This window comes from Meleagris gallopavo, chromosome 13 (genome assembly GCF_905368555.1).
Source record: "Meleagris gallopavo chromosome 13, MGAL_WU_HG_1.1, whole genome shotgun sequence".
In the NCBI taxonomy this organism is placed as follows: Eukaryota; Metazoa; Chordata; class Aves; order Galliformes; family Phasianidae; genus Meleagris; species Meleagris gallopavo.
The window spans coordinates 2288369-2300681 of record NC_139416.1 but is presented as its reverse complement, the minus strand read 5'-3'; the positions used below and the strand labels follow the sequence as shown (position 1 = coordinate 2300681).

The 12313-nt window shown below is 52.8% G+C and overlaps 1 protein-coding gene across 2 annotated transcripts; it reads left to right on the top strand.

The window, feature by feature from the left end:
• The first annotated feature begins 3140 nt into the window (after window positions 1–3140).
• Window positions 3141–9645, top strand: CFAP20 (cilia and flagella associated protein 20). 2 transcript variants are annotated; one of them, XM_085235153.1, is made up of 6 exons: window positions 3141–3355; window positions 6171–6250; window positions 7071–7182; window positions 7275–7463; window positions 8408–8518; window positions 9181–9645. In XM_085235153.1, the coding sequence occupies exons 1-6, from the start codon at window positions 3272–3274 to the stop codon at window positions 9184–9186; spliced, it is 582 nt and encodes a 193-aa protein (XP_085091279.1). In that variant the 5' UTR covers window positions 3141–3271; the 3' UTR covers window positions 9187–9645. The 2 variants fall into 2 exon arrangements, with proteins under 2 accessions (XP_085091279.1, XP_085091278.1); XM_085235152.1 differs by lacking the exon at window positions 3141–3355 and adding an exon at window positions 4468–4494.
• Window positions 9646–12313: the final 2668 nt, after the last annotated feature.

Sequence of the window (12313 nt, the reverse complement as noted above, 5' to 3'; positions counted from 1 at the left end):
ACACTGCACTCCTGGGGCTGCAGAGGACGTGTGAGCTGTTGGTGCAACGTGGGAGTTGGCTGTTGTGTTTCCAGCTCTCTGTCCACCTGCCCTGCTCCAGGCTGCCTGGCCTGAGGGGTGTGGGGCTGTCATGCTCTGCTAACAACAGTAGGGTTGGTTTGGGGATTTTGACGTTGATTTCAGAACTGTTTTAAAAGAAAAACTGTTGAATTGATCTCTTGAAGTCAGAAAAGGATATTTCTTGTTTGTCCAACTTGCAGTGGGGAAAACTTGCCTGTTTTCTAGCTCTCATGTTTACCAGTGCAGAATATGCGTGAGGAGAAGACAGTTTGCTGGAGGAAGTTCTGTAGGTGAAAGACATTAATACAGAGCTTGACAGTGTCCAAACCTGATTAAGGAAGTGACAATTCTATCAGTCTGAACTATGAACAGAAATGCTTTCTGGGTACATTGAAGCAGAGAAAAAAATACGCTTTTCCTAGCAGGTGCTCTGAAATGGGGAATGGCTTTCCCTGGTTCTGATGACCTGCTCTACATCTCTGTGCGTCCCTACACCATTCCTGGGGCAGGATAAGCTGTGACAGGTTCATCCCAGAGGACAGTGAGGCTGTGGTGCATACACTTGGTTGCTGCTCGGACTGATTCCTATCTGCATTCAGCAGCCCAGTGTTCTGGATATGGACAAGTGTCATCCTGACTGTGAGGGCAGTCAGGAGCTGAAGAAGCCAGCCTTAGGAAGGGAGGAGGCTGGGGAGCAAACATCTTTGTAGGCTTTCTCCTGGATTTGGCTACAGTGATTATGCTGTGCTTTGGGGATGGCTGAGCCTGGTGGGAATGGGCAGCGTGGTATAGGGCTGGGTGTCTCCTTGCCACCAGAACTGGAGGAAAGCAATGCATTGTGCAGGCAGCATCCTAAAACACTCACTTCCCTCCTCCCGTCTCTCCCCAGGTCCTGAAGTTGTTGCTCCCAATTTTCCATAAGCAGAATGAGAATCATTATCAGCGCGTGTAGAATGACAGCGGGCAGACTGTGCAGCACGGGCAGGGCTGAGTGCCTGGCTGGATGGCACTCACCTTATAATGAACAGCTCTTCTGTAAAAAGTTCTGCCTTTGGTTCCCCACTGATATCTTCCTGACTCAGAAAATGTGGAAATGTGAAGGCTGTGCTAACAGTTGTTGGTTAGTTGTTCCTTCCTCTGCTCTTCTGACTCTTCCAGCCTTTGACAGACCATGGTTAGCCAGCTTGCCCCTGCCAGAGCCTGGGAGCAGCAGGGGATGTAGCATCACAATGGACAGTTCTATGTTATAATTGAAATAATTCTATATTGTTAAATAAAAGTTTGGAAAGAAACATTTGAGGGAGAATATTTAGTGAGGAGGGAGCTGTGGGCAGGACTGGCCATGCTGCAGGATGCTAGCAGTGAAAGCCTTTCCCTGTGGCCTGCCATCCAGGGCTTAATGAGGAGAGCAAGGAGTCACCATGAGCAAAGGAAAAGGAGCCATTTGCCATCTTTAGAGACACCTCTCCTTAGACCCACATGCTCTTCTGAAGGTGGCAGGCTGGGTGCTAATGCTGGCACCTGATTCTTCCAACCCATGGGCCTTGCTCATGGCTCTTTCAGCACTCCAGGAACTCCCTTCTCTTTCTCTGCCCGGAGCTGAGACTCCCCTCCTCCCCTCAGTGCTGTCACTGCAGGCAGCCTTCATTTCCAAGCCAGTGTTGAGGGGAGGATGTTAACTTGAACTCTGCAGTATTGAAGCTCTTGTCTCAAGCCTTCTGACTGGGCTGTACAACTGCACGTGGTCATTTATCTTCATTTGCTCATCTCCTTCACAGCCCATGTGGTTTTTCCTCCATGCCCCAGTTACAGAAGCTGCAGAGGGCACCTCAGAGACCAGGCTCTCTGAAAGACAGACTGGTCTGCACTGCTGAATGTGAGTTTGGGTCAGGGCGGCATGGGCCTGCTGCTCTGACCTGACTCTTCTCTGCCAAAAATCTCTAGCACATGCTGGCACTGCCTCCTGCACACTTCCTCATTTCTGCTTATCAGCTGCCCAGCTTTCTCTGCCTGTCTTCTCTGATAGTTTTCATCCAGTTTTCCTCAACACCCAAAGCCATGTTCGCACGTTGCCTTCCCGTGTGTTCTGGCTACACATTTCCTTCCTAATTCCCTTTTTAGTTTCCTCTTTACAGCAGCCCTTCACCCAGCTGTGCTTCCGTGGGAAAATCCAGGCTGCGGGAGATGCGTGGAGCCATCTGGACAAGGGCCAGAGTCCCACACTCCTCACAGCAGTCATTGCTTTGCTCTCATTTTGCTGTGCATTTCAATGTTTTTGTCTCACAGAGATACCGACCGAACTTGATTCTGGTTTCCCAGTCCAAGCGCTGTCCCTTCCGCTGGGACGTGCAGCACGAATGAGATTCTGTGCTCCACAGTGATCAACTGTGCTGAGAGGATGACGGTCCGTGTTATGGTTTCCCAGGCTGTGAACACACAGCATGTGCTCCAAGGCAAGCACAGACTTGCTGATGCTAAAGAGAGCTGCTATGTTTGGCTCCGGTAACTGCACCCAGCCGTGCGAAACTTCAGAGGAGCAACATTTCAGGAGTTTCCTGAAGATCTCATTCCTCTGAAGGCATCGGATTGCTGGGAACTCGGAAGGCAGGAAATGCTTCAGCGGATGGCTATTTTTGGAGCAGGCACCTCTGCTCACGTCTAGGACTGGATAATCCTCTTGTAACGGGCCTTCTCCTCTGTGTGCTCCCCAAAATCCAGCTCCTCTGCACCTCGGGGATGAGGGTTGGGGTCCTCCCTGTGCCCGCTGCCCACGTCCCTCAGTGCCACATCCCCGCGGCTCTGCAGGGACGGTGCCTCCCACACTTCTCAGCTGTGCCGCTGCCTCGCTGGGAGGAGATGATCCTACAGTGGGTATTAGACTTCCTTAAAACACACTGAGATACGAAGACAGTTTGAAATTACAACACATTTCCACACGTGCCGCTTGCAGCAAAACGCGATATTAAAGCGAGTGGAGGCAGTGTGAGTAGCAGCAGCAGGCCCGGCCCGCGGCGCCGTTGCCATGGCAGCGACCCCGGAAGTAGATCGGCAGCGCCCCCGGAAGTAGCTGCGCCGCGTGGAAAGTAGTTCCCTGGTGACGGAGCCGCGGTTCCCGGAAGTTCCAGACGACGGCGGGGCGGCGGGATTCGTGGGTACCGCTGTGTCCTTCCGCCACCGGCCGTGGTGGCGGCGCGCTGCTCCCGCAGCCGCCATGTTCAAGAACACGTTCCAGAGCGGGTTCCTCTCGGTGCTCTACAGCATCGGCAGCAAGCCGCTGCAGATCTGGGACAAGAAGGTGCGCGGCGGAGCGGGGCGGGCAGAACATCGCCGGGAGGGCCGCGAGGAGCGGGGCGGTGCCGAGAGCAGCGCCGTGTGCGCGGGCCGCTGGGGGCGGGCACCGCAACGCGGGTCCGAATTCCGGGTGGCCCCGCGTGGAGCCGCGGCTCGGACTCGGTGATCCCGCGGGTCCCTTCCGGCATCCCCGTAGCGACGCCCTGCTAAGCCGTCCCAGGGCTGCGCAGCTGTGTTTGCGGTGGGTTTGTTCGGGGCTGCCTCGGGCCGGCTGAACGCGCTCCTTATTGGCGCCCGGTAACGGCCGCAGGGCATCCGCAGCTGCTGCAGCGCCGACGGCCGCCCGCACAGCCCGGCCCCTGCAGCCGGGAAGGAGGTGCGTGCCCCGGGCTGGGACCGCTTCTGTTTGCGTGTGCTTGCTCGGAGCTCTCGGCCTGCCCCAGCAGCATCCCCTTGGCACAAGGTGGGGATGCGCTTACTTGTGTCTGCGGGAGCTCAGCAGCTCCTGCGGTTCCCTCTCGTTTTCTCCCAAACTCGCCTCTGGCCGAGGAAGGTGGCACAAGGAGCTCGTGCTTGGCTGCGCCTCGCCACCACAGTGTGACAAGCGCTGGGTTCCGTAGCACCGCGCATCCTGACGCCCCGTGCATCCCCAGGCCTGCTGTGAGCGTTGGTAGCAGCCGGGTTTCTTTGGCCCTTGGTGCCAGCACCTATTCAGCAGCGATCCTCCAGAGGTCGGCCTCGCGCCGTCCTGGCTCGCTTTCCTCTGGGCTTTGTTATGTCAGAGCGTTGCCAGCAGCAACCGCAGCCTTAAGGAACAACGTCTGTTCAGAAATAATTCTCTGTGAAGCTGCCTCCCCCTCGGGGCTTCGGGGTACGCGACTGCAAAATGAGCTTTTTTCAATTCATCCTTAGACAGCAGATAGTTTCCTGCCTGATCCAGAGGGCATTAGAAGGAATTCTGTTTTCTGAGAAGGCTGCTACCCTGTCTTACAGCTCCAGAAATCTGCCTGCTCAGGCTCAAGCCTCAAGCTGCTGTCACACTTGCAGTGTCTTTCTGTCTGTCCTGCAGGAGCTGGTGACGAGCATGGGCCCGCCTGTGTTATCTGCAACTGGGTGCAGCTCACAGAGTTTATGCTGTGCTGGGTAGGGCTGGGAGGAGGGCGTCTGCCTGCCTGCATTTCTACCGACCAGCCTCTTTCTGGTGTCTTTCATCCTCTTTCTGGTAGTGCTGAGGAAGACAAGTTGCTTCTTTTTGTTGTAGCTGTAATCTGGAGAAGGAAAGCCTTCCAGGTCAGGTGGAAGGTGACCTGATTGCAGATAGAAAAATGCTGAGTGATCAGTTCTAAGCATGCTTAGCTGCCTGCTCTGTTACTGACCTCTCTGGAGGGGCCACACCTGGGCTTTTCTGTATAGAGCTGTAAACCACTGGTGGTGAGTGTTGCTATGGAGGTTTGGTTACCCCTGCTGTCACCTGCTGCAGGGTGATTTCCCTGTGTTAAGTCAGCATGCTCTGCCCTTGTGGGCTCCTGGCTTTAATTTCCTTTATGCCAGCTGCTGCTTTAATAGAGGCACGTGGGGCTTCTGCTGGGCTGATGATTTAGAGGGAAAAAAAATGTCACTGGGGAAAAACCAAAAACCAAGTGATGCAGTCTTTATGTGATTGGTTTTTCCCAAGTGACCTGTAAGGCCATGAGAGCTGCATTTAATACAAAGGAGAGAGATGGTTATCTTGTAAGGATCCCCTCTTTGATCTTAATGCTTTCTGGAATTAGCAGAGCTAGGAGCAGTCTGGCAGGGCAGGCTGCCATCCAGCACTTCCCAACAGTGGTTGGGTGATGCAGATGGGGGTTTCATGCAGAGATGGGGCAGAGTGGTGGGCTGCTGGCAGAGCTCCTCTTCTTTCCTGCAAACCCCTGCAGCGCTGCCTAGGGTAGGTCCCTGTGGAGATATGAACCTTGAAGATGAACTGCTAAATTTGTCAATTATTTTGTAGTTCCTGATCAGAACCATCCCTTTAGGAGCCGAATGTATCCTGGATATTAGCAGCAGTGATAGGTGCTAAGGAAATTAATTTATGAAATCGGAAGGAGCATTGCAATTTGCTGATTTAGCGTTGGAGAAGAGCGGAAGGCTTAATTAGCAAAAGTGCCTTTTAAATTGAGATAAATTTGATGGGATGTGAGCTGCTTCATTAAAGACATAAATCCTCAGACCCTGGGATTCAGCCATGTTGCTTATGGAGAGAACTGAGTTTGTGTTGGCTGCTGGTTTCTGCGTGACCTCCCCGAGCTCTGAGAGGCCGTGCCCCTTAGCAGAGCAGACCTGGGCTTTGAGCTTGTGTGCTCTGTGATGGGAGAGTCTGAACCAAGCTCCCACCTGGTCCTGCTCTGCCACAGAGGCGGCCAGCTGTGCCCAGCAGTAGAGCCCTACACCTTTGGTAGCTGGTGGCTTCCTTTGCCTACATCTCTGTTGCTCATACTTGGTTGTACCTCTTATCGCTCTCTGGATTGCTCTTGCTCTGACGTTTTTCTGTTTGTTTATTTGGGCGCCTTACACGAAGCTTGAGTCACCCCTGTTCTCTGGAGAGTGTTTGGATAAATCAAAGTCTGTGCAGCATGCTTGGCCACAGACGCTTGCTTAGAGCCTTGGCACTCTGGGGTGAGGATTAAAGTCTTGGAAGCAGAGATGTCCGGAGCAATAGCAGCCAAGTAAATGTAGATGATCCTCTCGGGGTCTTTTTCCCCTTGCTCATGGAGCTGTGGGTGTCTCTTGTTTCCCTCTCCACTAACAGCTGTGCTGTCTGCCCGCTTCTCTTCCAGGTGCGCAATGGCCACATCAAGCGGATCACCGATAATGACATCCAGTCACTGGTGCTGGAGATTGAAGGAACAAACGTCAGGTAGGGGAAGGCTGCTTCGGCCCTTGGCATGTCCTGAGAGCTTGTCCTGGAGCTGAGTGTAGATGTAACTGCCGGCTATTGAGGAAGCAACCCTCTGCCTTCTGCATCTTTCATGTCTTAGGCCTGCTCTGCCCACGTGACAGCTATTCTGACAGCAGATAGGAGGGCGAGAGAGAGAGATTTATGAGGGGAATTGCTTATGGTGCTTCACTTAATCATGTTTTCCCTGTAAGCTGGAGGAGGAGATGTGGGCTCCTGTGGCTGCAGGCTCGGCATCCCCACAGCCCCGCTGCTGCGGTGTGGTTTGGAGCAGGGTGCTCCTTATAAGGGCAGTGGAGTCTCCTCTCCTGCAGACAGGCTGTGCCAGCACTGCTCTTCCTCCCAAGATGTGTTGATATAGAACTTGCCAGACATGACGTGTGCTTTTAGGGCTCATGACCTTTGTCTTTCCAGCCATATACAGCACGCAGGCCTTCTGTCATGCTCTGGAGGACTCTACCTGTTCATTTAAAGAGCTTGTGTTAAGAGACAGTGCTGACATAGCCTTGAAACAGCATTCAGGAAGGTGTTTTGTGCTCTAGGTGGGAAAAGTGGGATTTGAAATGTCTTCTTTGGGCCTTTCAGCTTGTTCTCCCTGAAGCTTTGTCTGAAACTCTCCTTCTTGATGCAGGAAGCCCTGCTGGTTGTTGAGATCTTATGATCACAGCCATCTCTTCCTACCTGTCCTCCAGGATTGCATTAGATCAAGTGAAAGGCTTGGGACTTGGACTGTGTGCTTTGTGCCACGCGAGATCCTAAAGCATCTTTCTGTCTTTCTCAGTACCACGTACATCACGTGCCCTGCTGACCCAAAGAAGACCCTGGGCATCAAACTGCCTTTCCTAGTGATGATCATCAAGAACCTGAAGAAGTATTTCACTTTTGAAGTGCAGGTGAGGAGGGCAGGGTCCAGAGACCAGTGAGGTGGGCGTGAGGAGGCCGACACCCCGACCTGGGGGTCAGCAGCCTGCCTTCCTTGCCCCAGGTGCTCGATGACAAGAACGTACGCCGGCGCTTCCGGGCGAGTAACTACCAGAGCACAACACGAGTGAAGCCCTTCATCTGCACCATGCCCATGCGGCTGGACGACGGCTGGAACCAAATCCAGTTCAACCTCTCAGACTTCACGCGCAGGGCTTACGGGACAAATTACATTGAGACTCTGAGAGTTCAGGTAAGAAGCAGTCACGTCCTGCACGCAGAAACCAACGTGGCAGGCTTCCTGCTGGTTGGGACAGCCTTGCTGGGAAGCAGGAATCCAAGCTGAGCCCCCTTTGGTTCCTCTGCAGTGCCTGTTCTTGCTGAGGATGCTTAGCTTGGTTCTTACACTGGCAATTCGCATTTTCTGTGTTGAGTGGCATGTGTTATTTTGAGTGTGCCTGTTCCTTAGTACGACTGCTGCAGTGCCTCGTGGGGTTGCCCTCGGATCAGCAAACTGCTGACCTGGGAAGTGTCAGGCTTCTCATGTACCCACAAGGGGACTGGAGCGACTCCTTCAGCTGGTAGCAGAGGCAGTGCAGCCTGGACAGTCTGATTCCCAACTTCAGGAAGCCCTAGAGAGGGAGTGCTTCAAGTGCAGCATGCTGAGTGTCCTCCAGGCTAATGCTGATACCAGTGGAGAAGTAGAAACGGGTTCACAGCCAAGAACACTCTGCTACCAAGCACTCTGTTTTGTGGAGATGGCAGAGTTTGGCCATGCTTCCTGAGACAGCCTGTATCAATGGAGAGAGCAGCTAAGAAAGAGAGGACTGGTGTTTTTTCTCTGACGTCCCATTAGATTCAGAGAGTTCATGAGGTCGTCTGAAAAGACTCAGGCCAAAACTCTTCTAATGGGGCAGCCAGAATGTCTCCTTCCTTGCAAAACAAACAAGAGTGTTTGCTGACTGGTTAGTTCTTTGTTTCTATGATGATGGAGAATAGGTGGTGTGCTGTGGCACCTTGCCTCCAAACCCGCAATAGATGGTGCTGGGGCAGGAGGAGACCACTCAGCAGCAGTGATCAGGCTGGAAGGACTCGTGCAGGCTGCTGAGCTGGGGAATCCAAACTGCTGCATGATGACAAAGCTGATGTGGGGACAGCAAGTGGAAAAAGGAGCTGACTCTCTGTTGTGACTCATAGATCCACGCCAACTGTCGCATCCGACGGGTGTACTTCTCTGACCGGCTGTACTCTGAGGATGAGCTCCCAGCTGAGTTCAAGCTGTACCTGCCTGTCCAGAACAAGGCCAAGGTGAGCCAGCTGTGGGGAAGGAGGGTGGCAGCAGCACTGGGGCCAGGCAAGTATTTCTTCTTCCCCTGCTGTCTTTACAATCCAGAATTTCTTTTGGGAGCAGAGTTCTCTCCAGCTTTGGCCTGCAGCCAGGGAGCACCCCCTCTATTTCCAGGATGAGCAGTTTGTCTGGTGGCTTGCTGAGTGGCTTTCCTGCCAAAGCACACGGAAGTTGCCATTCCCACTAAGGAGCAGGGAGAGCTGTGCAGCTGTTCCCCGCACCCTTCCCATTTGTGCTGGAGGGTGCTGGGCAGAGCAGCAGCTTACTGGCATCTTCTGGGAGCTCTTGCCCATGACTCAGCACCGTGACTTTGCTGTTCGTAGCAGCCACACCTTCTTTGTCAGGGCCAGGCTTTCCCAGTGCAAATACCTGTTTTAGCAGGAAATATTCCTGGGTACAATTTCAAGGATCTGAGGTGGGAGGTCCTGATCTTAGTGGGAAGTGGAAGGCGGTGTTCACAGAAGGTCACACCCCTGAGGAATCCGTCACAGCCTTCTGGGATGAAGTGGCCTCGCAGAGGTGTTCAGGGAACTCTCAATGCCTTCCCAGTACAGACTTCTTGGTGCCATCTGAATGCTGTGTGTGTACTAAGTGTCTCCTTTCTTCTCCCTGCTCTGTCCAGCAATAACAATATGTTGAGAGGAGACACAAGAAATGTTTCGAGTCAACAAAAGCAGGTGAAAGAGAAAGTCATGCTGAGACCAAGTATGCTGTCAGCTCACCTTGCCGAGGGTAACTTTGATTCATCCAGTATCCCTCTTCTGGACAGGACACAGTTAACCACGTAGCAGGTCTGGGACTATGTTGTTGGTGTGCGAATCCTACAGAATCAAAGTTTTCCTACTAACTGTTCCTAAAGTGCTGAGCCTAAACACTGCAAGTGGCATGGTTCCTGATCTCGTGTTGCTCAAAGTGGCCACTGCCCCTCTGAATAGAGGATTCGGCAGGAATTGCAGTTAAGCGTGCCCTCTTGAAGATACCAATTTTATCTTCCTTTCCTTGTTTTCCATCTCTTATTTTATATACACTCTAAATATGGATGTAATACTCATTCTTGGAAAGTTATTAAACATTTGACTGTTTGTAAGTCTGCTCCTGTCATTTTCCTCCTTTGATGGGCCCTTCAACTCGTACGAGTTTGCACTTCAGAGAGTGCTGAGGAGTTTCCATAGGAACCCAGATGTTAAGATTTGCCTCTGAATTTGACTTTGGCAGCCTTGCTTTTTAAGGGTCTGCACGGTTGTGGACAGCAGTGATGTGGAGAGAGGAAAAGCAGGAAGGTTTCAGTAGAGGAGATGAGATCTGTGTGCCCTGGCTTATTCCAACTCATGAGCTGGTGTTAATTGACCTGTGACAAAACCCATGCTGTTCTCTTCTGGTACACGGAAATGGATTTTTCATTCCCTGCCTACTTGAAGCCATTTTCCCAGCAGTGACAAATTGGTCTTACCTGCCTGTTAAACTGGCACAGTTCTGATAGCTGTGTATTTAAACAACTCCTGCTCTCAGCCAAGCCTTTAGCAGCTACTTATAGCAGAAAGCTCACAATAGCCTTCCAACTGCCAAATTGTCCCCTTCCCCGGGGATCAAAGAGGAGGTTTAGCAAAGAAGCATAATAGAAGCGAAGCAGCGAAGCGGAAGTCTTTTCCTGTTCTGAGCCTGCCCTTCCCTGCCTCGAACCAATTCGCCTTTGTTGTGGAATGGCGTGCAGAGAGGAGGCTGCAAACCTCCACCAGTAATGGAGAAAGTCTCGGAGAAGCTGATGCCTTTCCTCCCTGGAAGCTGTGCAGGTGGGTGTGTACCCACCGCAGGGCTCAATCCCTCCCTGTGTTGGGCTCTGTGTGAACTGGGATTTAGTTATGTTATTGTCCTGTGAAACAAAGCTTGTGTCCCCTGGAGGAGAGCATGCTGTGGGACACTGCCCTGGGGCTGCCCCACATTCTGTGTTTAGTCCTGGTTTCAGGACTTGGAATGACCACTTACCTCCAGTCCTGCATAAGGGCCCCACTTCTCCAGCTGCTGCTTGTGTCACCTCCCATGCACCTGCCTTGCGTGCACCTTGAAGGTGGTGTGACTGGAAAGGGAGGTGCTGACCCTGTGCTGCTGCTTGGTGCTAAAGGGCACTTGCAGAAAGCTTTCTGGTGAAAATCTTTTTGATTTCTGTGGCAGCTAACCGGCTTGGTGGTTCCAAGGAAGCCCACATGGGAAGGCACCATCCGTCTTGCTCAGATGTCTGTCAAGGCTTGGCTGGGCTTAAGATTCGTTAAGTGGAGTCATGCTGTATCATGTGCCAAGGATTGGCCTTAATGAAGTCTATGGCCAGGCTCCCCTGACAGGATTTCAGCACTTGCCAGGCGTGGGGGAGCAGGCCAGCCTCAGCTGCCGAGGGAATCCATCAAACCCTGGCAAGTGAAGCATCCCTTCCCACCAGCCCTTGCTCACGAGCACAGTTCCAGGAGTTGCCATTCCCAGCCCTGCTGGTCATCGTCCCTCATCTACCAGGGATTCGGGATGGCGCTGGGTGAGTGACCTTGGTGTGTGAACGCAGGCATCCCTGAGCTGGCTGCCTCTGTGCAGAGCCCTGCTGCCAATTCCTGCCCGGCTCCAGGAGCTGTGCCAGCTCCCTGCCAGACCTTTACAGCTCCGTGGGCTCTCTGCGTAGTTTTTAAGATGAAGCCAAATAGGGAATCTTCCTGTTTACACACTGCACAAAGTGGAGCATCATCAGATACTGGCTCTTTCCTGTACAGGCTGATGGTGATGAGTTTACAGAGTGCAGTTCAAAGCTATTCTATTTTAATCCTGCTCTCCCATCAAAACTTTAACTATGTCACTGACATGAAAGCAGGTGAAATTGGGATGCTCTGCCCACAGGAGATGAGGATGCTGCTGGCAGATGGGCAGGAATATCCCAAGAACTGTGTCAGCAGTCACTTTCTAGAGTGAACATGCATTAGCAAAACTCCCGTGATGAAGGCCCAGCTTTTTGCTGCTTTGCATATGGCTTTGGCCAACCTGGATGCAGCGTGCCCCAACGTGGGAGGACTGGAAGCAGGAGGAGTGCAGAGCCTCAGCCAGGAGCTAACCCCAGGATGGCCACTGTGTGTACTGCGAGGCAGCCCCAGCTCAATGCAGGGAGTGGGCAGGGGGTGGGGGATCCTGCGGAGAGCAGCTCTGAACTATCTCCTGCTCCTTCACCTTTCTGTGGGTGGCCTGCTCCTTCCTTCCTGCCTGAACCCATGCTGTTTTTTACGGTGGGAGAGAAAGGAATCTCTCTTCACAGGGAGCCCTTGGAAAGTTTCAACCTGGGGTGGAGCGGGTGTTGATGAGGTCCAGAGAAGAGCTTCCCTCGTCTCTGCAAGCTTTTCTTCTTCCTCTACTGGTTGGGGCAAGGTCATGTGAGCGAGCGCTTTGAGCATGATGTGAGCACCCCAAGCCTTCTTTCCCTTGTAATCTTGACTGCTGAAGGATGCCGAATGCGTGTGTTGCTGCAACTGAGAGCAAATCTGGGGAGCTGAGTGAGGGAGCAGAGCTGAGCAGCACTGGGCCGTGTTGTGCCATCCCAAAACCTTGCCTTGCAGAGAAGCGTCTCTGATCCAACCATGGATGCTATATCGAGGAATTAACATCTGAGCCAGGCTCAGCTTCCTGCCCTTTCTGCCTCTGTTTCTTCATCTCCCTGGATGTCACAGGCTAAACATTGCCCTCTCGATGGGGGGGATTACGCCTCTGGGGCGATGCTAATCCTCTGCAGC

What these genes read in the sequence shown, in the direction of transcription:
- CFAP20 (XM_085235153.1), top strand. Translation starts at nt 3,272, where the DNA reads ATGTTCAAGAACACGTTCCAGAGCGGGTTCCTCTCGGTGCTCTACAGC. An exon ending in TGCAGATCTGGGACAAGAAG is followed by an intron (nt 3,356 to 6,170) that starts GTGCGCGGCGGA and finishes CTTCTCTTCCAG; the next exon opens with GTGCGCAATGGCCACATCAA. An exon ending in ATTTCACTTTTGAAGTGCAG is followed by an intron (nt 7,183 to 7,274) that starts GTGAGGAGGGCA and finishes TCCTTGCCCCAG; the next exon opens with GTGCTCGATGACAAGAACGT.